The following is a 27,184-nucleotide window of genomic DNA, read 5'->3' on the forward strand; positions in this document are numbered from 1 at the left end:
ATATATATATATATAGAGATTTTTTTTTTTTAAATACTTTTTTTAAATTAGTGTAATAGTGACAGCTGAAGATTGAAGATTTGTTTTTTTTATTAATAATGGAGTTATCTGTGTGTGTGTGTGTGTGTGTGTGTGTGTGTGTGTGTGTGTGTGTGTGTGTGTGTGTGTGTGTGTGTGTGTGTGTGTGTGTGTGCGTGTGTGCGTGTGTGTGGTCATGTTTTTGTGACGTATGAGGACACATGTGTATAATGACATGGGTATGACACAGGTATTACAAGGAGAGGGTGAACTATGAGGACATTGATCATGCCCTCACTTTTCAAAATGCTTATAAATCATACAGGAAGTTTTTTTTGAGAAAGTAAAAATGCAGAATGTTTCCTGTGATGTGTAGGTTTCAGGGGCAGGGGCAGTGTAGGGGATAGAAAATAAGGTTTGTACAGTATAAAAACTATTACACCTATGGAATATCCCCATATGTCACAAAAAACAAACGTGTGTGTGTGTGTGTGTGTGTGTGTGTGCATATTTGTATGTGTGTGATGATAAATATCTAACATGTGCTTGTCCATCTTTCTCTCTTGCTCTCTTCATCTTTTTTAATTCCCTCTCTTTTCACATCTATCATCTTCCTCTTTTAATATCCTCTGTCTTTAAATTCATACCTTTACTCCTGTCTTTTGGCTGCCTCCTCTTTCCTCGCCACTTTCCATCTTTTTTGTCCTCTGCTCTCTATTTCAGTCCGGGATGATTTCTTTGGTAAGGCTCATAGCCTCCTTTTTCCCCTCATGTTGTTTTTAGTAAAACATTGTGACACTTTCCTGATTTGTAGCGATGCTTTTTGTGAGATGTTTTCCTGTGCTTTTGCTCTTCTAATCCTATTAACTTCGGCTGCTCAGTGCTGTGCTTTCAAATGCATGGCTTTTCAGCTCATATGAATCATATTATTTTAATAAAGTCAGTTTGAATGCTCTACAGTCCACATATCAAGTTAGACTGTGATGTCCCTGTAGATGTCCTCTAAATTATACCTTGAAAGGTCATTAGTTAAAACAACAATACAATTTTTTAGCTGATTTTAATCACTTTTTTAATGGCTACTGAAGTATTAAATGTACTGTAATTCTTTGTGTTTGTGATGTAATTTAAAACAATTTGTGTATGATTTTTTATATTTGGATCAGCTGTCCCTTAGTCTATTTATCTGAGATTTCCCAAGTTCATTGTCTATATTCCTGCTAACACTGTATATCCTACAGGAATGGGGAAAGAGGTGGAAAATCTACTAACAGAGAACAAACAATTACTGGAGACCAAGTAAGAGATTGAGACTGTGTGTATTTGCACATGTATGCGGCTGCACGTTTTAACAAAATCATTTGCCGTGTGTAGGAATGCCCTGAATATTGTGAAGAATGATCTGATTGCTAAAGTGGACGAGCTGTCGAGTGAGCAGGAAGTTCTCCGGGAAGAGCTGGAAACAGTGAAACAGTCCAAGACCAAAGTGGACCAGAGAGTGAAAGAACTGGAGGAGGAGCTAAAGAGGTCTGGAAATTTTGTCTGTGGCTGGATCCGAAATCGCCCCCTATACCCTCAAATAGGGCTTTATTTGAGGAAACACCAATTTATAGGGGTGTCCAAAACCATAGTAACGTTAGTGCACTCATGCCATTTTGCACTGCAATAATCAGTGCACAACTGATGTACACACAACGGCTGTCCAAATTTATTCTCTCGTTTTCATTCACTCCTTTAAGTGAACTGTATTAGGTCCTGTCCACACAGAGAGGTGTTTAGCTCATAGACTGTAAAAAAATATGGACGTAGTGTCCGTGACGTCACCCATAGGATTCCGATAAGCCGTTCTGAAGCGTAAAGTAGGGGCGAGCTGGCCATTGCCATCTTGTTAGCGCATCATTGCGTGTCACTCCCGAATAACAGAAAATGGGCAAAGAGGCGGGATATGGGCGGAGCTTAGGTGACGCAATGACTATAGATGGCGGATAAATGGCTATCCACCTGTCACTCAAAGTAACCACGCCCTTAATTAGTAAGAGTTTATATAATGTAAACGAATGCTTTATAAAAAAAATTCACCCCCCTCAGAGTTGTCATGAAGGGCAAAATTAGCCGTATAGACCAAAACCACAATTTGTACCAGGCTGTAAACACGTTTTTTCTGCTGTAAAGTTTGGAATTTTAACAATGAGATTCTGCTCCCTTCTGGAGCCTGTTAGGAATTGCAGTTTACATTACTTCTGTATTGGCCTTAAGAGAGATTGCGGGAGGTTGCCGCTTGGTTTAGCTGTATACTAGGGATGCAACAATAGTTATTCCAAGATTCAATGGTTTTAACCACGGTTTTCAGTTCGTTTTTTTGCTATTCTATTCTTAGACGAAAGCGACAGAAAGAGGTTAAGGAGAGAATGTTTTATTGCAATACTCTTTCTTTATTTTACTTAAAACACGTGAAAAACTTTACTTTAAAAAAAACCCTTGTACACATTCCTAGTGTATTGCATAATATATTGTTTAATATATATATATATATATAATATGTATATATATATAAAGATTTACAGTGGCAGCTCAGAGGTGTACAGTTGCATTTAAGTATGAAATTGAATGAATAAATGTTGGCTAAAATTAAAACTACATAGTCTTCAATATACAATATACATTGATTAAAAGCTACTGTATTAACGTTTTTTTTTTAATTCAAGAGCAGTAAGTGATTTTCTCTTTGTCTTTTGTCGTTTCATTAACATAATTTTAGAGGTGAACTGTCCCTTTAAGGACAAGTGTTCACAACCTGCTCAAATCTCCTATACAGACACGCAGATTTTACTTTCACTTTAGACATAACCGACTGTGTTTATTTATGTTAACCTTGTGTGTGACAGTATTAACGCAGAAAGACTACTTAGTCCATTAATAAGGTGTGTTTGACAGGCTTTAAGTGATCACCACCAGTAATATCCAGTGACAGTATTTAACTTTTTTTTGTCAAATTTCGCTTTTTGAATTAAAAATAGTTTTTACTATTTATGTGATTCATGTAATGTATTTTATACTTGAGTGTGACGAAAACAAGAAAACAAAGCTGTTTTTGGCATATTAACCATACGATGAACTAAATAAAATGCACTACTTTATAATAATTTATAGTTCTTGTAAGATTTTTCGCTATATGTCTTTCTTTATTTCCTTAAATACCGTTGATTTTTAATTTTAATTTTTTAATATTACAAGACATGTATGGCGTTGTTTTAAACCACAACTATAATGGGTCCTGCACACTGTGCGATTTTTCAAAATCCTTTGCGAATGTCCCTTGTCAGACTGTACGAACATGATCGCCATGTCACACTGTAAGATCTCAGTTGACATTAATGTCAGACTGCACGATAGTGAAGGCGCGCTAAAAATGGACGCGCGCAAGAAAACTCACCCGGAGTTCATATCATCAATGAATGACGCGTTCAGTGACAGTGAGCTGCATTACACGCGGGACTGAAATGCTGGCTACAAAGAAATCTCTAGCACTCGTTTTGGTCATAGTTTGTCTTGAAAAACGGAGATATTTGACGGTCGTCGTAGGAGAAGTCACACTGCAGGATTCTGTGCCAAATCTTCTGACACTGCCAGAATTTCGTCTGAGGTAAAATTTGATCGCAGCGCTCATTAATCGGCTGCCGGTGAACATGTCAAACTAACGACCAAAGACGTCAGATTTTAGCCTAGGATCAGAGGAATCTTTTAGGATTTGCTAAATTTGTCCCAGACGGCCAAATCGTGGCCAAAATCGCACAGTGTGCACCCGGCTTAACATGACTTTAATCCTATAGGGCACCATTTGTAAAGCGGCTCACGCTGAAAATAACAGCAACATTTTGTCACATTTAGCTTCAAACAATGTTTAAAAAACTGGTATAAATTTTTTAGTCACTAAATTTTTTTTATTTTTTTGGTCACTTTTTAGCACATTTACAACAATATTTGTCAACGTAGAGATATTTTAAATAGTTAAATCTAAATAATAAATGTTACACCTAAATGTTGAATGTTAAATCTAAATGCTAAATCTAAATGTTAAATCTAAATGTTAAATCTAAATCTAAATGTTAAATCTAAATGTTAAATCTAAATCTAAATGTTGAATCTAAATGTTGAATCTAAATGTTTTGGGTGAAACAAAATATTTAACTAATATGCAAATTCAAAATGCCGGTAACCTGGAGAAGCGGTCGAAAGTGGACAAAAGAGATGGATTAAAACACCAGGTGTAATCCTACTTGTGATCCGATCGACCAAAACTCATCTTAACACCAGGCGTTAAAGAACCTAAAAGTCTCTGTCACTCTACTCTAGTTAAAATCTGAATGTCTCCCTTTGGTTAAAGGTTGAGAGCTGAAGCATTAGGAGCATCTCAGGACTCTAAAGATGAGGGTGGAGAGGATGTAAGTAAAACCCTTCAGTCTCATTTCAAACACCTTTGCTCTGCTCCAAAAACTAGTGAACTGTGGAAAAGTAGTAATAATTGAATTACGTTTCCTCCAAGAACATCTTGTTTTAGCTCAGTTCAAAGGCAACATGGCATATAAAGTATCCTTCATGGAAAAGGCAATCCCAGAATGCACTGTAAAAAGCTCAGTGGGGGAAAAAATCATGCTTACTAGGTTTTGGAACTGAGCTTTGGAATTATTTTTTTTTTTCTTACATCATTAATAACATTAATACCATTTATGACTTTTTAAAGAGAGATTTTAAAATTATTTAAAAAACATATATATAAAGTGCAAAGACGTGTGGTTGAATGTTTGTATTACCAATCACTTCTACAGGCCTTGCTCTGTTTTGCTCTAACAGTTTTTAATTAAAATGCAATGCACAGCGAACCTTCAACCTTCTTACAATGCTTCATTACCCACATATTTGATGCTGTAAAATGCTGAAGTGCTAATGCACTAACCTCCGCTTCACTGCTGCTGTGTTTTGTGGTGCTGCTCGGTTCTGTGTGGCTCTGTGGCGCAGTACTCATCTCCACTGCAGGACGATGTAGCCATGACGCAGAGACGGCGGTTCACACGTGTAGAGATGGCGCGTGTACTGATGGAGCGCAACCAGTACAAGGAGAGACTGATGGAGCTTCAGGAAGCTGTGCGCTGGACCGAGATGATCAGGTGAGGGAGAAGCAGCCACCTACATTAGATACTTACAAGCTGATGCTATTGTGCAATCAAGCATGTGAACACAATCTCATTTACACATCTAAATGACTTCAATACAATACTCATAAAAAGAGGTCGTAGGGGGGTAAAATGTATTGATGCATTGTAATGTATCGCATGAAATGGAATAAAACACCCTAGTATACATAAATGATAACATTGCCTACCATTCAAAAGTTTGATTTAAAAAAATAAAATGTGTCCTTGATTTTATTCAGCAAGGATGCATGAAAATTATAATATTATCAATTATATGCTGTTATTTTGAACTTTCTGTTCATCAACAAATCCTGAAATATAAGATGCATCATGGCTTCCAGAAAAATATTAAGCAGCACAACTCTTGATAATATGATTGACAAATGAGCAGCTGTTGATAAATCGACAGCTCAGCATTGATAATAATAATAAATGTTTATTGATCATCATGAGACACTGAAGACTGGAGTAATGATGCTCTACTGCAGACAGCAAGCCAAATACTTTTAACCTTAATAACTTAAAAATGTTATGGGCAAACAAACTCTATATAGCAGACTATATATTCTTTTTGTCCATTTAACTTCCACAGGGCATCTCGGGAGAGTCCACCTCTACCAGAGAAGAAAAAATCTATCATCTGGCAATTGTGAGTATTATGGCAGATTTACACATATTGTTTTTAACTCTTAAATAGGGCTGTAAACGACTAATCATGATTAATCGGATCCCAAAAAGAAATGTGTGTTTATATAATAGTGTGTGTACTTGTGTATAATTATTATGTTTATTTGAATGCACAATCATACATGTATATATTAAAGAAATATTTGCATATCAATACTGTGTATTTATGCATGCATATATATATATATATATATATATATATATATATATATATATATATATATATATATATATATATATATAAAATTATTATTATATGTATTATATATATATCCAAATTGCATCCAACATAAATATAATATATTTATTTATTATTTATTTAAACAAAAACTTTTATTTTATATATTAAGTAATTGAACTGATTTCACACCATCGCTATTAACTGTTAAATTAACTGTCTACCTGTTAAAATACTACACACATTACTAAAATACATTTCACCTGTGTTTTCCTTTTCCTTTGCCTACTCACTTTGCTGTGTCTCTTTCCAGCTTTGCACGTCTTTTTAGTTCATCTGCGAGCCCTCCTCCAGTGAAACGGCCGTACACCAGTGTCAACATTCACTACAAGTCTCCTTCTCCTGCTGGCTACAACCAGAGACGCTCCCAAACCATGTGCCAGATCTCTACTTCCAACTGCATACTGGAGTTCCTGCCTGAAGAGTGAGAAGAAATACCTGTTTGTGTCTTTGTCCCATATGTCCACGTGTCCTCATCCACACATCCACCTGTCTGTTTGTCCTCCCTCTGTGTCCTCAAAGTTTATTCTCTCTCTTTCTTCTGCTCAGGCAAGCTGACTCCTGCTAAATGGTGTGTGCTAATGCTGATCTGCTAATTTGACTGTTAGCTGTTGCACACTTACACGTTTACTTAGCTTACCTAAGTAAATATCATAGGCCTCTATTGCTTTTAAATAATAGTAACTAATGATAAAAAATACTAAATACTAACTAGACTAACTGTATCTAAAATTCATTTATTTAATTGATCTAATATTTAGTTTATTTAGGTTGTGGGGTTCAGTTCTCAGGGAACATACATCATGATAAATGAGTATTATTTTTTAATAAAAGGATATGCCAGTTGTTATTTTAGTATTATTATTACTATTATTCATATTCTGAATTAACTTTTATTTTTATATTTTCATATTTTTATATATATTTTTAATATAGATGTTTTATTTCTGTTCAGGTTTATTTAGTTATTAGTATAGTTTAGTAATTCTAGTACTTAAGCTTATTTTATTTTAGCTTTATTTCAATAACAAAAAATATTTTAAATAATAATAACACTGCTGCCAAATGAATAAATGTAAATATTTGATTTATTCATTCATGTTTTAAATATTTTAAAACATCAGTTCACCTCAACATATACATATCAAATGTTCCCTTTTGAGTCTGCTTGCCAGTCCATTAGCATGAAATATAGCATCTGCCAAATGCGTAAATGTAAGTGAAATATATTGCGTCATGTTTTTACATTACTGTGTGTGTCTGTGGCATTTCTTTTTGGCCTCGGCTGGCTGGCTGGCTGGTTCTCTCGCTCTTTCGCTGACCGCAGCTCTCTCTTTCTCTTCACCCTGTAGCCTGCCCAGTAATGGTGTTGCGTCTCTCCTCAGCGATTCTGCGCTCTGTACACGTAGAGAGCAGCGTCGAGAGCAGTACCGGCAGGTGCGTGAGCACATGCGCCGGAAGGACGGCCCCATGCAAACCTGTGGCTGGAGTGTCCCATCCCGATTCAAACAGGTATCTGCCCATATGACCCTTCACCCCTGACCTCTGTAAGCAATTCATCTCCTCACAGAGACTTGAGTGGCACTGTTTTGTCAGGGCTTTTTACAGAAAATATTATTTCGTACGAAACATCCCTTTCGTAATAATTTTTATTAGTAACTAGTTTAATTACACATTTACAGTGATTAGTTACATTTATTTTGTAATTATATTTCGTACCGTAATTCCTCAAATAAAGACCGGGGCCTTTATTTATTTATTTAATTTATTTTTTCCTAGCGTTCCAGTGTAAAATATGCAAACATATCGCCATTTAAAAAGCAAATTTCAAAAAAAAAAAAAGCAATTTCACTTAGAATTACTGTAGCCTAATCGGGAACCACCATTGAGATTGTTTGGAAAATGTAAAATGTTTATTCCGCGCTTAATTTTTATAATTTTTATATAGGTTGCACGTGAGGTTATTTTAGCCTACTAACTCGACTCAGTGCTTTCTATATTGGTTGCACATGAAAGAAAAAAGCTTCCTTTCTTCCAAGAATTGTATACTTTTAGGCACTTTTTGTTTTAATATATCTCTTTACATAAATATTATTTTCTACTTTAAAAAACTATGATTTTGTTATTTTTCTAACCCAACTAATGACACATCTGTGCTTTCTATATTGCGCGTGAGGGAAAAAAGCTTCCTTCCACTTGAGAATAGTTGTGCACTTTTAAATACTGTATCTCTTTACATAAATATTTTTTATACTTAAACTATAATTTCGTTATTTTACTAACCCAACTAATTACTCAGTGCTTTCTAAATAGCATGAGGGAAAATTTTGTTCCTTCCGTTAAGAAGAGTTGTGTACTTTTAAGCACTTTTTAATTTAATATATTTCTTTACATAAATATTATTTTCTAATTAAAAAAACTATAATTTTATTATCTAACCCAATTAAAGCTAAACTATGTAACTTTTTTAGTTTATTCTTAGCTAAAAACACTTAGATCTTTCAAAAATATATGTGCTCATTAATGTATATTTACTTCTTTCAAGTAATAAAGTACTCTCGTAAATTTATAATATGCCATTGAAAATACATACAGGTGAGGGTTCGAATGCCGGTCGCCATGTTGCTCCTCCATCTTGAAAGTATATTAGCCAAAGAGGGACATACCTATAAATTCAAGCTTCGCCTTTCGCGTTTTAACACTCAATGGCACCGTGTCGAATGTGAAGAGGGGGATTGCCATGTTAATCTTGGACTAAATCGGCCACCGTAGGAGTTGAAACGAAATCAGAATTGAGAGGAACAAAAACTATTATTCACTGGATGGTCATATACCTTTTCACCGCTAGGGGGAAAATATCACACAGTGTAGCTTTAATGACTCTGCGCTTTTTATATATTGTTGCACATGAGGGAACAAAGCTTCCTTCCACTTAAGAGGAGTTGAGCACTTTTAAGTACTTTTTATTTGAATACCCTATGTCGCTTTACATAATTTTTTTATACTTAAAAACTATAATTTCGTTATTTTTCTGACCCAACTAATTACTCACCCGCACTTACAATAGGTTGCACGCACTTTTCTTCGGAGATATTAAATTTTGATTTCGCATTTTGTTTGTTAAACGTCCTTTCGTGTAGCTTATTTCATATGACCACTTTACAATATTTCATCAACATAGTTCATTTTGAAGCCTAATCTGTTTTCTTGTACAAAATAAAGTATGTTAAGTTAAATGCGGAGTAAGACGTTGAAAAAAGACGAGAGGTGAAGATCAATATTTGTGTAGCTTATTTAAAATGGCATACATGCATCAGTTATATTCTCAATTGAATTTACAGAGCAAGCCCAACAAAGTTGTTAGGTTAACTGTAGAAGAGACTACTATAGGATAAGTTTGTGTTGCACTCGCAAGAACGGGGCGCGTGGCCTCAGGATGGTTAAAGTCGGTAAGCCGTCAAGGCACAACCCTACTGTACATTATGGAGAACTTGAATGCACATTAAATGAAAGGCATTTAGGAGATTATCCACACATTTTCCCCCGGCCTTAATTTGAGACCGGCCTTTATTTGTTGGCGCTGACCACACCCCCGGCCGCTATCAGAGGCCCAGCGTTTAATTGACTACAGGCTTTTATTTGAGGAATTCAAGTAACCTAGTTACATGTAACTAGTTTACTCCCCAACACAGAAAGTGCACTAGATATACACCCAAGAGGGGCGTGTCTCAGTTTAGTGTCTTAGTTTAGCTCAGTTTAGTGTCTTAGTTTAGCTCAGTTTAGTGTCTTAGGGTGCGTTCACACTTGTCATGCGATTGGATTAAAACGAACCCTGGTGCGATTGCTCGTTTAGTGCGGTTCATTTGAACATATGTGAACGCTGCCATCCGAACCCTGGTGCGCACCAAACAAGCAGACCGAGACCACTAAAAAGATGGGTCTCGGTCCGCTTCCAAACGAACTCTGGTGCAGTTCGATTGATATATAAATGCAACACGGACCAAAGACATGTGAACGGACCAAAAACCGGACGTAATGTCACAAGATGCGACGCATAGTTAGCTGATTTGACGACGCGGAAAGATCAGTGTAACCAAAATGAATAACTTTAAGGTTAGAGGGCAAACGTGGCGCAACGAGGAAGTGCCTCATCAATACTTGGTCCGACGAGCATGTTTAGAAAATGCTAGAAAAAACACACAAAAAGCATACCTGGTTATTCTCATCAAAGGACCTGTGTTGCCCATTAGCAGGTACAGACGAACGAACTGCTCCGTCTCTTTTGCATAAGAGACGGCCGTCTCTTTTCTGCATACAACGGAGGAAATACTGCTGCTGTTTTGAATGTTTTGAACATTTTATGAGGTCTTCATGAGTTATCTGCAGGTAAAATAATGCCATACGCATAAAATGATGGCGTTTAATCCAGCACACAGCATTATTTTGAATGCTGGGTAAGCGAGCTCCTACGTCATATAAGCTGACCAATCAGGTTGTTCTGTCTCCCTATGCCTTTGGTTCGGTAACTTTAGGTTCGCAGTAAAAAACGCCAGTGTGAACGCTAAGCGGTCCAGGACTATATGTTTTGTTTTTTGTTTTTGGTCCGGACCAAACGATCCAAACTAACCGAACTACAAGTGTGAACACACCCTTAGTTTAGTTAAGGCGTCTGATTATGTTTATGTTAGGTCAGGGGTGTCCATTCCTGCTCCTGGAGGCCCATTGTCCTGCAGAGTTTAGCTCCAACCTCAATTAAACACACCTGAATCAGCTAACCGTGGTCTTGCAAGGCTACTAGAATCTTCCAGGCAGGTGTTTTGAGGCCAACTCTGTATTTGGAGTGTTTGGAGCCAAACTCTGCAGGGGCCAAGTTTGGACACCCCTGTGTCCGCATTTCACTAAAAGGAAGTTACCTTTGTTCATTGAAATAAGGCTGAAAATAAAGACTAATTAAATATTAGATGTTTAGTTGAAAGATGAAAAGTTAGATGAAAAATATATAAACTTAAAAAAAAAAAAAAAAAAACATTTCCTAACTACCTAAAATAAAGACAATTAAGCTGAAATGTGATTAAAAATTGAAATAAAAATGTAATTAAAGGTAAACAGAGATATAAATGTGAAAAAAATCACATAAAATTACTAAACCTTAAACATATATAAAAGCTAATTCAAAATATGAATTAACACTATCATATAAATAATACAAAAATAACACTGAACGACAGTGAATTGTTTATTCATCATGAATTGTTTATGTTGCCGTAAAGCTGCAAACACAGAAAAATGAGGAACATACTGTGATGTAGCATTTTGCAACATTAGCAACTTAGCTACTGCTATCCACCTTATTCTTCATGGGTGGGTGTCTGGCTTCAGGTGTCATTCACTTGCAGTTAGTTGTTGCTGTACAAAAACACCTTACTTCAGTGTTGAAAAATAAGGTGGATTGCCCAACATTGTTCAAGGTGGCTTTTAACTATTATAAATGGTTTGTTTGTGCCACATCATCTATCTGAATTCTTGGTAGTGGTCCTGTGACTCGGATATAAGCTGTTGCCCGTTGTCAAGTAATAAGTAAATAAGTTAAAACTATGCCTGTTTGCTTGCTGCTGCTAATGTCTTAGTAATGGAACGGAGCTTAGTCTGGAATTGGGGTTGGCATGGTGTTTCTTAGGGTTGCCGTGGTGACAATGTCGCCGTGGCGCTAACTGTGATCTTCCACAGAATGGCTCCCAGGCGGACAGCGCTCAAGATGCCACAGCGAAGAGGACGCAGGCAAGTCTGAGCGGCAGAGGACCAGCATGCACCTCTCCCCCCGTCCCTTTAAATCCCGGCCCCTAAACCTGACTCAGCCTCAGTCAGCAATTCATAGCGTAGATGCAGCAGAAAACTGATATAGCAGAAAATGTATTTGCTGAGGCTTAATATATCTTTAGGAATTAAACCTCTGGTATTTACAGATGTCAACATGATTTCCTGCTAACAATGCTTTGCTAACACTATCATGTTAACACAATATTTAGTGCATTTTTGACATTTGGCTGATTACACTTTCTTACAACATACAATGACATAATTGTGCCAGACATCATCATTTAGATGACTGAAATTGTAACCAAAGTACTGTGTACAAAGTTTAAATACAATGGTACATGAATATGGAAATCATTCAGCATTTGATATGCAGTAGTATTTTGAAGTACCATCTGAAACTACTATTGTACCATGGTACTATTGTACCCAGAATACTTTTTTTTGTAAAGTAAAGATAGATGATTATTCTAGTCCAAAATGTAAGCCGTGTTTAGTTGAACTCTAGTGGTAACAGCTCAGAACAAAATCCAGATGTCTAAAATGTGGCAAAATCTATTCACATTTACATTCCATACTGTAATTGTATACAGGAAACAAACTCCCAGATGAAAGTAAATTATTTCAGATGATAAGAAAGAGTATTGTGTAAGAAGACATCCTCCTGGTCCATATCCTCCATCTTAGAAAGACTTGAATCATGATTTGTTGCGCTCTCTGTCTTTCAGTGGCGTTTTCTGACTATAGTAGATTAACTGCTGTCATTGCGCATGCATCTGCCTTGTAACCCTCTAACAGACTTAGATCTGCTGCTCTGGTTTCCCCTTTCTCTGTCTGCCCTGGATAACGGAAATCTTAACCAGGGCATGACGGGAGCTCTGAGTATGGCATCTTTCTGCTTGTAGTGTGTGGCAGTGATCTAAGTTACAAAGGCCTTGTGAACATCACTTTTTTCCTGTGCTCTCACAGGCCAATGAGAAAGAGGATAATCGCATGAAAAACGTCCCTGTGCCAGTGTACTGCCGCCCTCTGGTGGAGAAAGACCCCAACAGGAAGGTACAAGATGACCAATGAACACGCACAGACTATTGTTTCTGAGGTTGTGAAGTCTTGAACTCAGACTCTTGTTCTTCTGACACAGCTGTGGTGTGCTGCTGGCGTGGATCTCACTGGCTGGAAGACGTCCAATCAGGAGGCTGCAGCTGTGAAGCCGTCCAATGGCTCCGATCCCTTGACTGGTGAAGATGAAGGCGGAGATGGCAAGAGCGAGCAGAGCTCACCAGAGAAAAAGAAGGTGAACAGCTTTAATAAAAACACATAAAAAAAACACTTTTGAAGACCTGTTCAAAATAAACAGAAACATTTGGTGTCAGTAAGACTTTTTCAAAGAAATTAATACTTTTGTTAAAGTATGCGTTAAATTGATCAAAAGTGACAGTAAAGACATTTATATTGTTAATAAAAGATTTTTATTTGAAATAATGCTGTTATTTTGAATTTTCAATTAATCAAAAATCCTAAAAAGAAATATCACAATTTCTATAAATATAATAAGCAGCACAACTGTTTTTGATAAACTGATGAAATGTAAATATGTACCTTGAATTCAGTGGATTAAAGCATCTGACAAATGCAATTGCAATGTTTTCAACAATGATAATCATAAGAAATTGGCACCAAATCATCATATTATAATGATTTCTGAAGGATCTGACACTGAAAACTAGAGTAACGATGCAAATCCAGCTTTGACATTACATGAATGAATTACATTTTAAATATATTTAAAATGTTTTGGTGAGCATAAAAGACTCCAAACCAATAAAAAAAAATCGTACCTACCCCAAACTATTGAATGGTAGTGTATACACACACACACACACACACACACACACACACACACACACACACACACACACACACACACACACTTACACACGCGTTGTGTTTCCATGTTTTAAGGGGACTTTCCGTAGGTGTAATTGTTTTTATACTGTATAAACTGTATATTTTATCCCCCTACACTGCCCCTACCCCTAAACCTACCCATCACAGGAAACATTGTGCATATTTTACATTAAAAAACAAACAAAACATCACTTAGTGTGATTTATACAATGCTTTCCTCATGGTGACCAAACAAGGACAAGGATTTCGGATATTGCCATCTCTGTGGGGACATTTCATCCCCATAACGTAGGGTTTACCAGGCCACACACACACACACACACACACACACGCACACACCCACGTGTCGTGTTTCCAGGTTTTATGGGGACTTTTCATAGGCGTAATGGATTTCATACTGTACAAACTGTACATCCTATCCCCCTACACTGCCCCTGCCCCTAAACCTACCCATCACAGGAAACATTCTGCATTTTTACTTTCTCAAAAAAACTCCTTCTGTGTGATTTATAAGATGTTTTCCTCATGGGGACCTAAAATGTCCCCACAAGGACAAGGATTTCGGATATTGCCATCTTTGTGGGGACATTTTGTCCCCATAACGTAGGGATTACCAGGTCGCACACACACGTGCGTGCACACACACACACACACACACACACACACACACACACACACACACACACACACACACACACACACACACACACACACACACACACACACACACACACACACACACACACACACACACACACACACACACACACACTTTTTGTGTTTCAATCAAATTTAAACCTGGAAAAAACATTTAAAACAAATAGATATTGTGATGCAAAATTAATATGTACAATTCTCCACTTTTTATAGGTCCCTTATAAAAAGCCAATTTGTGACATTGACAGCAAAAGGGAGACAACCCAAACAAAAAGGAATTCTCAAATTCATGCACATTTTTCAGTTAAACTTTTCACTGAATTTGTTTACTTAATATATATTTTTTTAATTTAATAAAATTGCTTATTAAAGTCACAAGCTCAAAATGGGTCTCAGACATTTCGCAGCTTGCCCATTTTTAGTTCAGTAAAAAATGCTGGAAGTGAATTTTAATCATCATAAATTATAAACTGAATTAAATCTAAACATCGGTATTTCACCCTCTTCTAGCCTAAGGACCTGCATGAAACTGATTCCATGAGCAGCCGTGTGTGGATTCTGACCAGCACTCACTCAGCCAGCAAAGTGGTCATTATCGATGCAAACCAGCCCTGCTCGCTAGTTGACCAGTTTAACGTGTGCAATGCCCATGTGCTGTGCATCTCCAGTGTACCAGGTTTGTGTAGTTCTATATGCAAGTAAATACACTGTTGATTGTAACAAACACTGCTGCGGATGAGTTAACTGTCACTTGCATTTTCCATGCGTGTGCATGTAGCGGCCAGTGAGAGTGATTACCCAGCAGGTGAGATATTTCTGGAGCAGCAGGGGGGGGGAGATGGGGCTTCAGAGGAGAAGGGTGGAGTGGAGGGCATGCTGGCAGGGATCACGATCGTGGGCTGTGCCACTAACTGCAGCGTAGTGCGCAGCAACTGCTCCTCGCGCACTGACACCCCCGTGCAGGACCGAAGCCAAGGTGAGCAGACTGACTGAAAATATATGTTCTGCATCTGTGACACTACATATTGGTCATCATATGCTTTGTGTTTAGCTCCTACAGCTCCAGTGTGTAGAAGCTTAGCTGTCTCTCAGTCTGCGGAGGAAGCGACAGAAGCCATTGAGGTGTCTGAGGAGACGGGCCCAAGTGAGAATGTGGACATCACCCTCAGATCTTTCACCGAGCATGTCTTTACTGATAACACACACAGGTAACTTACATGTAGCCTACTTTAAAGTCATAAAAGTTACTTTAGATAAGTGTCTTGCAAATACATAGAGATTTATGAAGGCTTCTTGGACAAACATCTTACAATTTGCTAAATCAATCACTCCCTATTATATTTTTCTGACTGCAAAATAATTTTTTTTTTTTTTAGAGCGAGCAACTAAATCGTCCCTATCAATAACTGTTGTATGTTACAAATACTGAGTTTAGTAGTCTCCATTAATAATCTGTGTCCTAAGTTTACGTTTACGTTAACTTATAACATTACAGAATTTATTAAATGAAGTCAATCCCAGAATAATGTTTTGTCATATATGCAAAATTGGGGATGTCCCCACCAAAATCAAAATTGACTTTAGGAAATGATTTAGTTGTATGTGTTGAATTTAAATGCTCTACTCTTTGTGTTCTGCCATTAGTGAGGCAGGTGTGCCAAAGGAGCAAATGACATCAGCCCCCACAGACTCAGAAGAGGGAGGAGATGATCGGGCAGGAACAAGTGCTGCCCCCACCATGTGGCTGGGAGCCCAAAACGGCTGGTAGGCATTACATCTTCATTTGCATTTTCATATTATAAAGTCATAATTCCATTTCCAACATTATATGCACCATATAAAATACTCTGTCCACAGGCTTTATGTCCACTCTGCAGTGACCAACTGGAAGAAATGCCTCCATTCAATCAAACTCAAAGACTCTGTCCTGAGTTTGGTGTAAGTAGAATCCTAATGAACTATATACACTAATGTTCTTTTTTTTCTATTCTTTTTGAAGGAAGTCTCGATGCATATATATATATATATATATATATATATATATATATATATATATATATATATATATATATATATATATATATATATATATATATATATATATCTCACACTCACCTAAAGGATTATTAGGAACACCTGTTCAATTTCTCATTAATGCAATTATCTAATCAACCAATCACATGGCAGTTGCTTCAATGCATTTAGGGGTGTGGTCCTGGCCAAGGCAATCTCCTGAACTCCAAACTGAATGTCAGAATGGGAAAGAAAGGAGATTTAAGCAGTTTTGAGCGTGGCATGGTTGTTGGTGCCAGACGGGCTGGTCTGAGTATTTCACAATCTGCTCAGTTACTGGGATTTTCGCGCACAACCATTTCTAGGATTTACAAAGAATGGTGTGAAAAGAGAAAAACATCCAGTATGCGGCAGTCCTGTGGGTGAAAATGCCTTGTTGATGCTAGAGGTCAGAGGGGAATGGGCCGACTGATTCAAGCTGATAGAAGAGCAACTTTGACTGAAATAACCACTCCTTACAACCGAGGTATGCAGCAAAGCATTTGTGAAGCCACAACACACACAACCTTGAGGTGGATGGGCTACAACAGCAGAAAACCCCACCGGGTACCACTCATCTCCACTACAAATAGGAAAAAGAGGCCACAATTTGCACAAGCTCAGCTCACAGTTGAAGAGTGTGAAGACTGAAAATGTTGCCTGGTCTGATGAATCTTGATTTCTGTTGAGACATTCAGATGGTAGAGTCAGAATTTGGCATAAACAGAATGAGAACATGGATCCATCATGCCTTGTAACCACTGTGCAGGCTGGTGGTGGTGTAATGGTGTGGGGGATGTTTTATTGGCACACTTTAGGCCCCTTAGTGCCAATTGGGCATCGTTTAAATGCCACGGCCTACCTGAGCATTGTTTCTGACCATGTCCATCCCTTTATGACCACCATGTACCCATCCTCTGATGGCTTCTTCCAGCAGGATAATGCACCATGTCACAAAGCACGAATCATTTCAAATTGGTTTTTTGAACATGACCATGAGTTCACTGTACTAAAATGGCCCCCACAGTCACCAGATCTCAACCCAATAGAGCATCTTTGGGATGTGGTGGAACGAGACCTTCTCGCCCTGGATGTGCATCCCACAAATCTCCATCAACTGCAAGATGCTATCCTATCAATATGGGCCAACATTTCTAAAGAACGCTTTCAGCACCTTGCTGAATCAATGCCATGTAGAATTAAAGCAGTTCTGAAGACGAAAGGGGGTCAAACACACAGCATTAGTATGGTGTTCCCAATAATCCTTTAGGCAAGTGTATATATATATATATATATATATATATATATATATATATATATATATATATATATATATATTGTATATATAAAATAATAATATATAAATGTCTTCTGTCTTTGTTCTTTGTGCTTCAGACATGTGAAGGGGAGAGTTTTGGTTGCATTAGCTGATGGAACACTTGCAATCTTCCACAGAGCTGAAGGTTTTCATCATTTAAGTCTTATTAGAAAACAAACCGTAATTTATTATTTAAGCAGGGTTTTGCTGTAAATGTTTTTATTCATGCTCTCCATTATAAAAAAATTGAAATTTATGCATAGATGGACAATGGGATCTATCCAACTATCATCTAATGGATCTGGGACGACCCCACCACTCCATTCGATGCATGGCTGTGGTTCATGACAAAGTCTGGTGTGGTAACAAGAACAAGATCCATGTAATCCAGCCCAAGAGCATGCAGATTGAGGCGAGTCTCAGACAGTGAATGTTATGGCCTCGTTATAATCTTTGTCTTGGGACTTTTATTTTATGTTTCTCTCTCTTTTATATAGAAATCATTTGACGCTCACCCACGCAAGGAGAGCCAGGTGAGGCAGCTGGCATGGATTGGTGATGGTGTCTGGGTGTCAATCCGTTTGGATTCCACGCTCCGCTTATACCACGCACTCACACACCAGCATCTACAAGACGTGGATATCGAGCCTTACGTCAGCAAGATGCTGGGTAACACTGTTTCTGTGACTTCAACACTTCTCATTTATAGGTTCTGGTTAGAGATGAGTTTAATAGTGACAAAAGATGTTTGTTGAATGCATCCTCTTAGCATTTGAAGCTTAGCTTGGAAAAACAATATTTTATTTTTAAATGATTATATTTTATTTCTCCACATACTTGAAATCAGTTCAACAGAAAGTTTACACTATAATATTTTTTTTCATTTACTGTCAATTAATTATAATATTAATTTATTGATATAAACATTGTATCTAATATATATATATATATAAAACATCAATAGTCACAATATAAATGTTTTACATTCTGCTGTTGTCTGTGATTGACAGGTACAGGAAAGTTGGGCTTTTCTTTTGTCAGGATAACTGCTCTGCTGATTGGAGGAAACCGCTTGTGGGTGGGGACTGGAAATGGTGTCATCATCTCAATCCCCTTGACTGAAAGTAGGTCTCAGGAGAATTTTACACATCACACACATCAATATTCACATGATCACATTGATCAACCAAAAATTGTCCCTGTCATTGGTTTATGCTGGTTAGTTCTTCTTTGGTGGTTGACCAGCATGGTCTTTTTTCTGAAGCTTGCTGTCCAAGGAAGTCTTGCTGGTTAAGCTAGTATAGTGGCCTAAATCTCACTAACACTTCAGTTCATTGGGTTGCCTAAACCTTAAGATTAACCTGCAAACTTTAATGTCCTCATCCAAGATCATTAACCACTAAGTCAACCTCCTTAATCCAGTAATTACCCAGCAAACCCTGTGCCACCTCTTGTCACTTCCTTTCTAGCTTTTCTTCCTTGTTCCCTTTTCTCTATTGTACCACTACCCTCGTTCGCTTTGTCTCATGAGTGTTGCTCTTTTGTCCTGCCTTGTTCCCCTTCCCATTTCCTCCTTCCTGTAGCCGTAGTGCTTCATCGAGGCCAGCTCCTTGGACTGAGGGGTAAGTGTGGAGCGTTCTTAAATGATCAAAAATCATACTTCTTTTGGGTACACCTTGGTCTTTTTCATTTATTCCATCATTCAAAAAACTGCATTTGTTTCAGTGGGTTTTAGCATGTTTTGATCATGGATGACATTCTTTTCAACAGGGAAATATAAATATAGTCATATAAATATAAATCCACATAAACTTATTTATCAGACAAATATATCTCTTTCACAAAATAATTCTAATATAAAAAAGGCGGGTCCAAGGCACTCAGTCAGATGTAAACAAAGGATAAGGAAATAATTAAAATGCCTTTATTAGGTATGGCTTAAGTCATTTTAAACACAAGAGCCAACATGTTTCAACCCACAATGGTCTTCATCAGGGCAAAGCGAGGGTTGAACCTGTTGCAGTTCATAATTCTAATATAATTGCTGTATCAAAAACATTTTCAACAAACTATAGAAACGTATGTATAGTTATGAATGAATTGCCTCTCTGTGCATTACTATCTTCATTATGTATATTTTAAGTGTTTTTGGCATTTTTATCCAATTTGTTGGTTTTGTTTGTTTTTGCATGCCGTAAGGTCTTTATTAGTTTTCCTCTTCAGCAGATTAATTTCTTTATTTAAGAACACTGGCAGTTCCTTTAAGTTTCTTCAATTGGTCATTGCCCTTTATGATTGGTGGGTTCTATTCTCTTGTAGCCAATAAGGTGTCACCCACATCGTCGGGGGGCGTGATCCATGTATATGCAGATGACAGTACCTCTGAGAAGAGTAGCTTCATACCATACTGTTCCATGGCCCAGGCTCAACTCTGTTTTCATGGACACAGAGATGCCGTCAAATTCTTTGTGTCAGTCCCAGGTAAGTGTCAATTTAATAATAGTATATTATATATTGTGAGCTGTGTCAGTTCCAAAATATTTCATCTTATTTTTCCAGGCAATGTGCTGGCCACTTTGAATGGTAGCGTGTTGGACAGCCCTTCAGAGTCTCAGGGGTCCTCAGCCCCAGCAGACACGGAAGCACAGAGTCTTCAGAACGTATTGGTGCTGAGTGGAGGAGAGGGTTATATTGACTTCCGCATCGGTGAGACGTGATTGATATGTGAAATTAGTATGTAGACTGGGTCATAAAATCTTTGGCAAAAACTTAATTAGTCTATGTCACTCTCAGGTGATGGCGAGGATGATGAGACAGAGGAAGCAGATGGTGAAGCTCCTCAGATGAAGCCAGCGTTGTCTAAAGCAGAGAGGAGTCATATCATCGTGTGGCAGGTGTCTTATGGTCCGGAGTAAAATGGACAGACACCTCCTGCCTGCCCCCCTTTCCGCCCTACAAGTCCCCCCCCCCCCCCCCCCCCCAAAGATAAAAGTATGAATCCTTTCTGTAACTATGCCCCGAATTCTGTGCCCAAGCTATGTAACTACCATGGCCTTGTAACTACCCCGTTAAAGTCTTATATTGACCGCTTTAAGCCTGTATTTTCCTACCCTCAATTATAACTACCTGTACAATCCTTCAATCCACCCTGTAATGTAACCCTTTCCAACAAAAACACACAAGGTTCAAGAACTTCCTGCAACTTATGACTGAATGGCAATTTCAAACGAAATGCATATAAACAGCTTAAACCAATACCAAACTACGTTCCTGAAAGAACTACCCAGTTTTTGCCAAATACCATGACCTTTAATTTTACAGTCCCTCAGCACACAACTCACTCAATGACAAACTCATGAGTTTCAGTGGAATCGTTTTGAAAAGCCAGCAGGATGTATATTAAAGTACAAAAAGGAAAATGCAAAAGAGATTTGTGTAAATACTGGAATGCATCGTGCACTGCTGAGAAATGATTGCATAGGTGAGGATAATCAAATAAATGGTGGTCAGGATTTGTGGGTAATCTAGCACAACCCAAACATGTCCCAATATAATTTTCAACTCATTAAGTAAATATGTAAACGATTATTCAACTAAATTATAAAAAAGCACGCAAAATCACTTTAACCAGTTGCAGCTAGCCATTTTTCAACCTAAGTGAGATGTGTGCTGACTGGATCTTCTAACTTCCCTCTGGGACTAAGCATGATGTTAACATTAAAAGCTAAACTGAAGCCTTCGATTGGCTGCAGGTTTAAGAGATGGACGTCCCGCCCAGTCGCCTTGTATGTAAATCATCACTCTTGTGTTCTCTGTGTGGTTAAGTATTAAGAAATAAACATGTTTATGTGCTGAATACTTCCGTCTTCAGCGCCATCATTTGGTGAAACGCTGTCATAATTTCTTTAATCAATACTTCATACACACAAAAATATTTTTGTGAAAGATACACTACCATTCAAAAGTTTTCTTTAATAAAAGAAATTTATATTTCAAATAAATGCTGTTCTGTCAAACTTTCTATTCATTAAAGAATCTTAAAAAAAATATTGATCACTATTTCCAAAAAAATATTAAGGATCACAGCTGTTTTCAACAGATAGTAAGAAATGTTTCATGAGCACTAACATCATATTAGAATTATTTCTAAAGGATCGTGTGATACTGAAGACGTAACGATATCTGTTGTAACACAATAAATTCAGGTTTGACATTACAGAATTAAAAAAATATATTATACCGTTAAATGTATTGTAATTCTGATTTATAAAAAACAGCTCTGGTGAGCATAAGAGAAAGTTTGTAATGGTTGTGTTCATTTTGCACAAAATAATACACACAGACAAATGAACAGGAATAATTTATTTGTAAAGTAAGGCTCCCTGTCATCAAGTGAGTTCCAACCACTAGAGCTAGACAAGCACTATTGGGATATTCAAGTTTTTCAAAGCATGCTGGCCCTTTTGTCATTCATTATTGCTTTCCTTTTGAGGCTTGAATAATAAATGTATTTTTTACATAGTGCATCAAGATGACAAGAAGCATGCCCGTATCAAAAGTTGGATGTAAAAATGTAAACAATGTCTTTTGAGTGGATGTAAACACCAAGTAAATTTAGAATAGTGCATGATTTACCAACCCACCAAAAATTAGCAATGAAGTGAATATCTGCAAAAATTAAACATATTTGCAAAGAAAACCTTACAAATGTTCACAACAGCACGAGTAAAGCAGTAAAAAAAACGGTCGCATTCAAAAATAGCTTGACCAATGACGGCATTTCAGTTGTCCAGACAAATGCAGGTTACCTTATCAACACAAGCTACCCATTTCTTTTAATTTTGGTCACTATATGGCTTGAGCAGAGCAGGTTTTGCTTTGTATCAGGAGCAGGTATCAGATGAATCTTTAGCTGTAAAAGCTGTATGTTACATGATGTCTTTCAGGCATAGATCCAGTGCTGACTGCACTCTTCCCAGCAGAACAACTCATGATGCTCGAACCACAGTGCGATCTCTTTCTGAGCACTTTCAACCGAATCACTGCCATGGATCACATTCCTGTACAAGAAAAATTATTTAACATCCATCCATCCATCCATCCATCCATCCATCCATCCACTTACCCAGTAAAATATGCTCATACACACTAACCTGCTCACTTCCACGCAAAAGTCTCCTCTGATAGTGCCTGGGAGAGAGTCTGCTGGATTTGTCTCTCCAAGCATCTTTCTGGCAGTCTTCACCACATCCAGCCCTTGCCATACCTAATAAAACATATATAAACACACACACACACACACACACACACACACACACACACACACACACACACAGTTGAAGTCTAACATACCATTAGATGTTTTTATAGCAACATCATAGTAGCATAAGTATAGAAATCCTATCCTGGACCAATACAGATGCATTGTGTTTTTTTACCATAGCAACAATGGGTCCGGAGCTCATGTAGTTGACCAAGCTGTTGTAGAAAGGCTTCTCTCTTAGGTCCCAGTAATGCTTTTTGAGCTGCTCCTCTGATGCCTATAAAGTATAAACATATATTAACATGATGCAATTCTGGCTACTTTAACATGTTTAAAATAAGTTAATGTATTGCATAATAATTACAAAATAACATTATTTAGTCGACTGGTAGTCATGTTAACACCTAAATGTTTTTTTAAAAATGGCCATCGGACAAATGGATGCCTTTTAGGTCCGTTTTTTTTTTTTTTTTTTTTTAACACATGTGACTTGAGATTGAGCTGTAATTGGCTTGTTTGATATTGACCTCAGGGTGCAGAGCGCTGACCCTCCCACTTTTGATTTTAGCAAATCAATACTGGTTTTATATATTTTGGTTGTTTGTGATTAGACTTCTCTGTTCTCAAAAGTAAAATGAATGGTATATAAGTATTTTTGAGATAAGTTTTTGCAAACTTATTATATTCGGCTTTATTAAACTTAATGAAACTATAATGAATTTATATGCAATTTTTTACTACAAGTCAATTTATTGAACATTTTTCATAGCCTGACAAGCCAGACCCACATCAAGATATAAACGGTTCTTTTAAACTCCCTCTGCACGGCGTGCACGCAATAGGATAGCACTACAACCAACCAGAGCAACGAAGGTGAAGCAGAGCTCGTTGACAGATTCAACTTTGGCCGTATCCGGTCGGCAAAACTCCGAACACATCTTCCCTTTTTAAGAATGACTTCAGTGCCGTTCTTTGTTCTTTTCTCAGAGAAAAGCTTAACTCCAAGATTTTCAGAGTCATGGTCAAAGCTGATTCGAAAGACCGCTGTTCGCCTGCTTCTGTGTTTACTAGAAGCACGCAAACGCATCTTGGCTGTCATTATGTTAAGCCCCGCCCACCGACTCTATACACGATGTGATTGGCCCGGCAAGAGTTTGGTTTTTACAGCTCAGAAGGGTATTGAGAGTTGCTAGATGACACTCGCTTCTTGGCTTCATTTTTCTGTCTTTAAACTGTGATCTACAGGATTTGCTACCCTGTGGCTCCCTCTGGTGGAAAACTTTAGTATTCATCTCTGAATCGCAAATTATATGGCTGATAGTTTTTTTTTTTAATGATTATAAATTTTAATTATTATTTTATCACTGATAATAATATACCCACATCGAACTCAAATTTACTGATTCATGGTACCGTATTTCATGCTTTAACAGTAGAATTTGCAACTTCCATTTTTTAGCTCAGCAGTAATTATACATTTTTATATCACTTGTTAAATGGTTATTTAACAATTACACTCAGTCCTGCATCAACAGTGTGATTCAGTTTGTTTGCATTGCAAACTTAGACTTTTTCACCAGCAGCCAGTTTAATTTTTCCAGAAATAAAATGCATAAATCTCTCGTCTCAGGGAGATATGAGGGGGGAAAGCACAATAATTTGAATATTCTCCAGGATACTGATACAAAGCCACATGCTAATCGCTGAAGTAACCCTTTAATATGTTTCAATAGGATTTGGGGATATTTTTTGTCCAAGTTAAGGGGAAATGCGAATCATTTCGGCGGCCCACCCATCATCCACTTTCTGCCTACGCCACTGCTACTCACCTGCAGGAACTTCATGCCGACAAGTTTGAAACCCTTGCGTTCAAAGCGGCGGACAATCTCACCCACCAGTCTGCGCTGAACACCATCTGGCTTCACTGCGATGAACGTGCGCTCGTTTGCGCCAGTCCATCCTGAAAAACATAGCTGAAATTAAACCCTTTCAAACTCTCTCAAATCTCAAAGACATAACTTTATTACAAAAAAAAAAAAAAAAACACAAGGTCTGACTTGTAGAAGTTAGAGTGGTATTGTACTTAATGTACAAACTTAATTCTGTGTGTGTTGTAATTTATTACACAAACTTAATTCTGTGTGCGTGTGTGTGTACACACGTTTTCTAGGCTGGTGGGGAAGTCAACATGAATGCACAGACTCATGGGGACCCAAATTGAGGTCCCCATGGGTACAGAAGCTTATAAATCATACAGAATTAGTTCTTTGAAAATTTTAAAATGCAGAAATGTTCATGTGATGGGTAGGTTTAGGTCTATATCTCTCCGCGGTCAATATAATAAAACGATTTAAACAAATACATACTTAATTTCCACATATTTGTTTATTCACTAAGTATCCGAGTTATATGCGGGATAATGTATTGAAACTATTTGAATAAACTACTGATACAAAGTTTATATTGACTGCCTGTTCCTTTTTAAAAACAATCCTACTACAGATATATTATAATATTGGTAACTATATACAAGCTTAACATTTAAGCATAACAAATATTTAATAATCGATCTACACATTAATAATGGTATATATAGATTATTATGCCCTAATATCCTATTAATACCAACGCAATAAACCGCTTAGCCCTGGCCACCTGTAGAGGTCACAAAAATAACTGACGTTGACTCAGAACGCATGTCCAATTCAAATGTATTATTTTTGTTTACTTGAAAATTAATGTTATTATAACGTTATGAAATGTACATAAAAGTAGTCAATATCGTTTTAGCGCGATCTATTTTTTGTTCAATGTCCCTGCGGAACAAAGGTGTCCATTCAAATGGCTTGAGGTTTCTGCGAAAGAGCACGTATTTACTGCATACCTGATTCAATAATCCTCGCGTGTTTTGCCGCTAAATCCGCGAGCTCTTTTGTGTCGGTTAATGACCTTTTAGAACCCATTATACGTGCAGCCGTCTCGCGCGGGACTGCACACCGACGGACCAATCACCGATGAGCAAAGCGCAGGCAAATACTCAAGAACCAATCCCATGAACACAAACTGCACTAATAATAGGATAAAGCCCAGAACAAGCATATAAAGCATTTTATTACCCGTTTTTTATTACTCAAAGGTAATAATGAATTTGTATTTTTATGAACAATCTCTAATGATAATTCGTTAATAAAGTAGACCACGTAGACTAGGACCCAAGACTAATTTCTAGGTGGTACCTTACTTACGTAGACGAATGACGTGTATGGGCCGCATGTGTTAAATTAAAGCAAAATGCTTGCTACACTGCATGTTGCTATTACTTGTATGCCTTAGCTCTGAAACAAAGTACAGCCTCTCCTAAAACACCGCAGTATGTCCCAGGCGTACGTACCAAGCGTAACAAGTATATCTGAATATACTAACTAGCCTAGCAAACAATAACTCACACGAGATGAATTAATAAGCCGCAGTACATGATGACTGGGCGAGACGCCCCATCTCTTTAAAACTGATTTAGCAAATAAAAGACACGTACGGCTCTACTTACCCGCCTTGAAAACGGTCGCGAATATTGTTAAGCAAAGTATGATCATCTTCACAGAGCAGAAACCCGAGATGCCTCAAGTTTTCACAAGAAAGGAGGAGAGACGCTTGCGCGCGCTGATGAGTGTCGCTAGGTGACATGCGCGTGCTTGCCTGATACTGCACAAAGGTACTTGCCTGATACTGCACAACAAATATTAAAACAAAGGTGTATTGATATTATATTATTATAAAATAATGTTATACAGGAGTCCCTTGGTTGGCCGAGTGTACATGTTAAAAACTATTTCCCCCCCCTTAATTTCTAAGGTTAATTTTATTCGATTTTAACGACTGCAAGGCAATGTTGTTCCAAGGCATTTAGAAAATGGATTCCACTTCCTTTTTTTTCTTCTTTTTTTTTACAATTTTGTGAATTTCACACGGAAGTTTACATGAATTTGATTGAAAATCAATCTTTAAAGAGGTCTGAAGGATGCTTCATGATCTACTAT

At 37.5% G+C, this 27,184-nt stretch overlaps 2 protein-coding genes across 24 annotated transcripts in view; one reads left to right on the plus strand and one right to left on the minus strand.

Annotated features, from left to right (window-relative positions):
* mapk8ip3 (mitogen-activated protein kinase 8 interacting protein 3) overlaps positions 1–21,742 on the plus strand; it is a 38,083-nt gene extending 16,341 nt beyond the window's left edge. For 4 of the 22 annotated variants that reach the window (XM_067413484.1, XM_067413566.1, XM_067413503.1 and 1 more), the window contains 24 exons: positions 742–759; positions 1,260–1,317; positions 1,393–1,545; positions 4,403–4,460; positions 5,035–5,183; positions 5,803–5,859; positions 6,389–6,559; positions 7,488–7,647; positions 11,863–11,913; positions 12,919–13,005; positions 13,091–13,243; positions 15,025–15,190; positions 15,293–15,490; positions 15,566–15,722; positions 16,159–16,278; positions 16,372–16,452; positions 17,962–18,029; positions 18,148–18,296; positions 18,382–18,553; positions 18,895–19,008; positions 19,468–19,506; positions 20,204–20,365; positions 20,444–20,590; positions 20,678–21,742. In XM_067413484.1, coding sequence (XP_067269585.1) covers positions 742–759; positions 1,260–1,317; positions 1,393–1,545; positions 4,403–4,460; positions 5,035–5,183; positions 5,803–5,859; positions 6,389–6,559; positions 7,488–7,647; positions 11,863–11,913; positions 12,919–13,005; positions 13,091–13,243; positions 15,025–15,190; positions 15,293–15,490; positions 15,566–15,722; positions 16,159–16,278; positions 16,372–16,452; positions 17,962–18,029; positions 18,148–18,296; positions 18,382–18,553; positions 18,895–19,008; positions 19,468–19,506; positions 20,204–20,365; positions 20,444–20,590; positions 20,678–20,799 — 2,810 coding nt within the window. In that variant the 3' untranslated portion in view covers positions 20,800–21,742. The remainder of the gene's footprint in view (positions 1–741; positions 760–1,259; positions 1,318–1,392; positions 1,546–4,402; positions 4,461–5,034; positions 5,184–5,802; positions 5,860–6,388; positions 6,560–7,487; positions 7,648–11,862; positions 11,914–12,918; positions 13,006–13,090; positions 13,244–15,024; positions 15,191–15,292; positions 15,491–15,565; positions 15,723–16,158; positions 16,279–16,371; positions 16,453–17,961; positions 18,030–18,147; positions 18,297–18,381; positions 18,554–18,894; positions 19,009–19,467; positions 19,507–20,203; positions 20,366–20,443; positions 20,591–20,677) is intronic. The other 18 variants (XM_067413495.1, XM_067413512.1, XM_067413574.1 and 15 more) reach the window with 11 other exon arrangements.
* A 489-nt stretch (positions 21,743–22,231) lies between these two features.
* nme3 (NME/NM23 nucleoside diphosphate kinase 3) lies at positions 22,232–26,840 on the minus strand. Of its 2 annotated transcripts, none has more exons than XM_067428889.1 (5): positions 26,695–26,840; positions 24,977–25,107; positions 23,323–23,424; positions 23,038–23,150; positions 22,232–22,944 (listed from the first exon to the last, which is right to left on the minus strand). In XM_067428889.1, the coding sequence occupies exons 1-5, from the start codon at positions 26,738–26,740 to the stop codon at positions 22,827–22,829; spliced, it is 510 nt and encodes a 169-aa protein (XP_067284990.1). In that variant the 5' UTR covers positions 26,741–26,840; the 3' UTR covers positions 22,232–22,826. The 2 variants fall into 2 exon arrangements, with proteins under 2 accessions (XP_067284990.1, XP_067284989.1); XM_067428888.1 differs by lacking the exon at positions 26,695–26,840 and adding an exon at positions 26,032–26,178.
* Between the last annotated feature and the right edge of the window lie 344 nt (positions 26,841–27,184).

Source organism: Pseudorasbora parva, chromosome 2 (genome assembly GCF_024679245.1).
Source record: "Pseudorasbora parva isolate DD20220531a chromosome 2, ASM2467924v1, whole genome shotgun sequence".
Classification (NCBI taxonomy): Eukaryota; Metazoa; Chordata; class Actinopteri; order Cypriniformes; family Gobionidae; genus Pseudorasbora; species Pseudorasbora parva.

Bases quoted from the DNA above. Each gene is read 5' to 3' on its own strand.
- nme3 (XM_067428888.1), bottom strand. From the start codon at position 26,110: ATGGGTTCTAAAAGGTCATTAACCGACACAAAAGAGCTCGCGGATTTA. The intron at 23,425-24,976 runs GTGAGTAGCAGT...TATACTTTATAG, and splicing joins TCGGCATGAAGTTCCTGCAG to GCATCAGAGGAGCAGCTCAA. The intron at 22,945-23,037 runs GTTAGTGTGTAT...TTTCTTGTACAG, and splicing joins TTTTGCGTGGAAGTGAGCAG to GAATGTGATCCATGGCAGTG.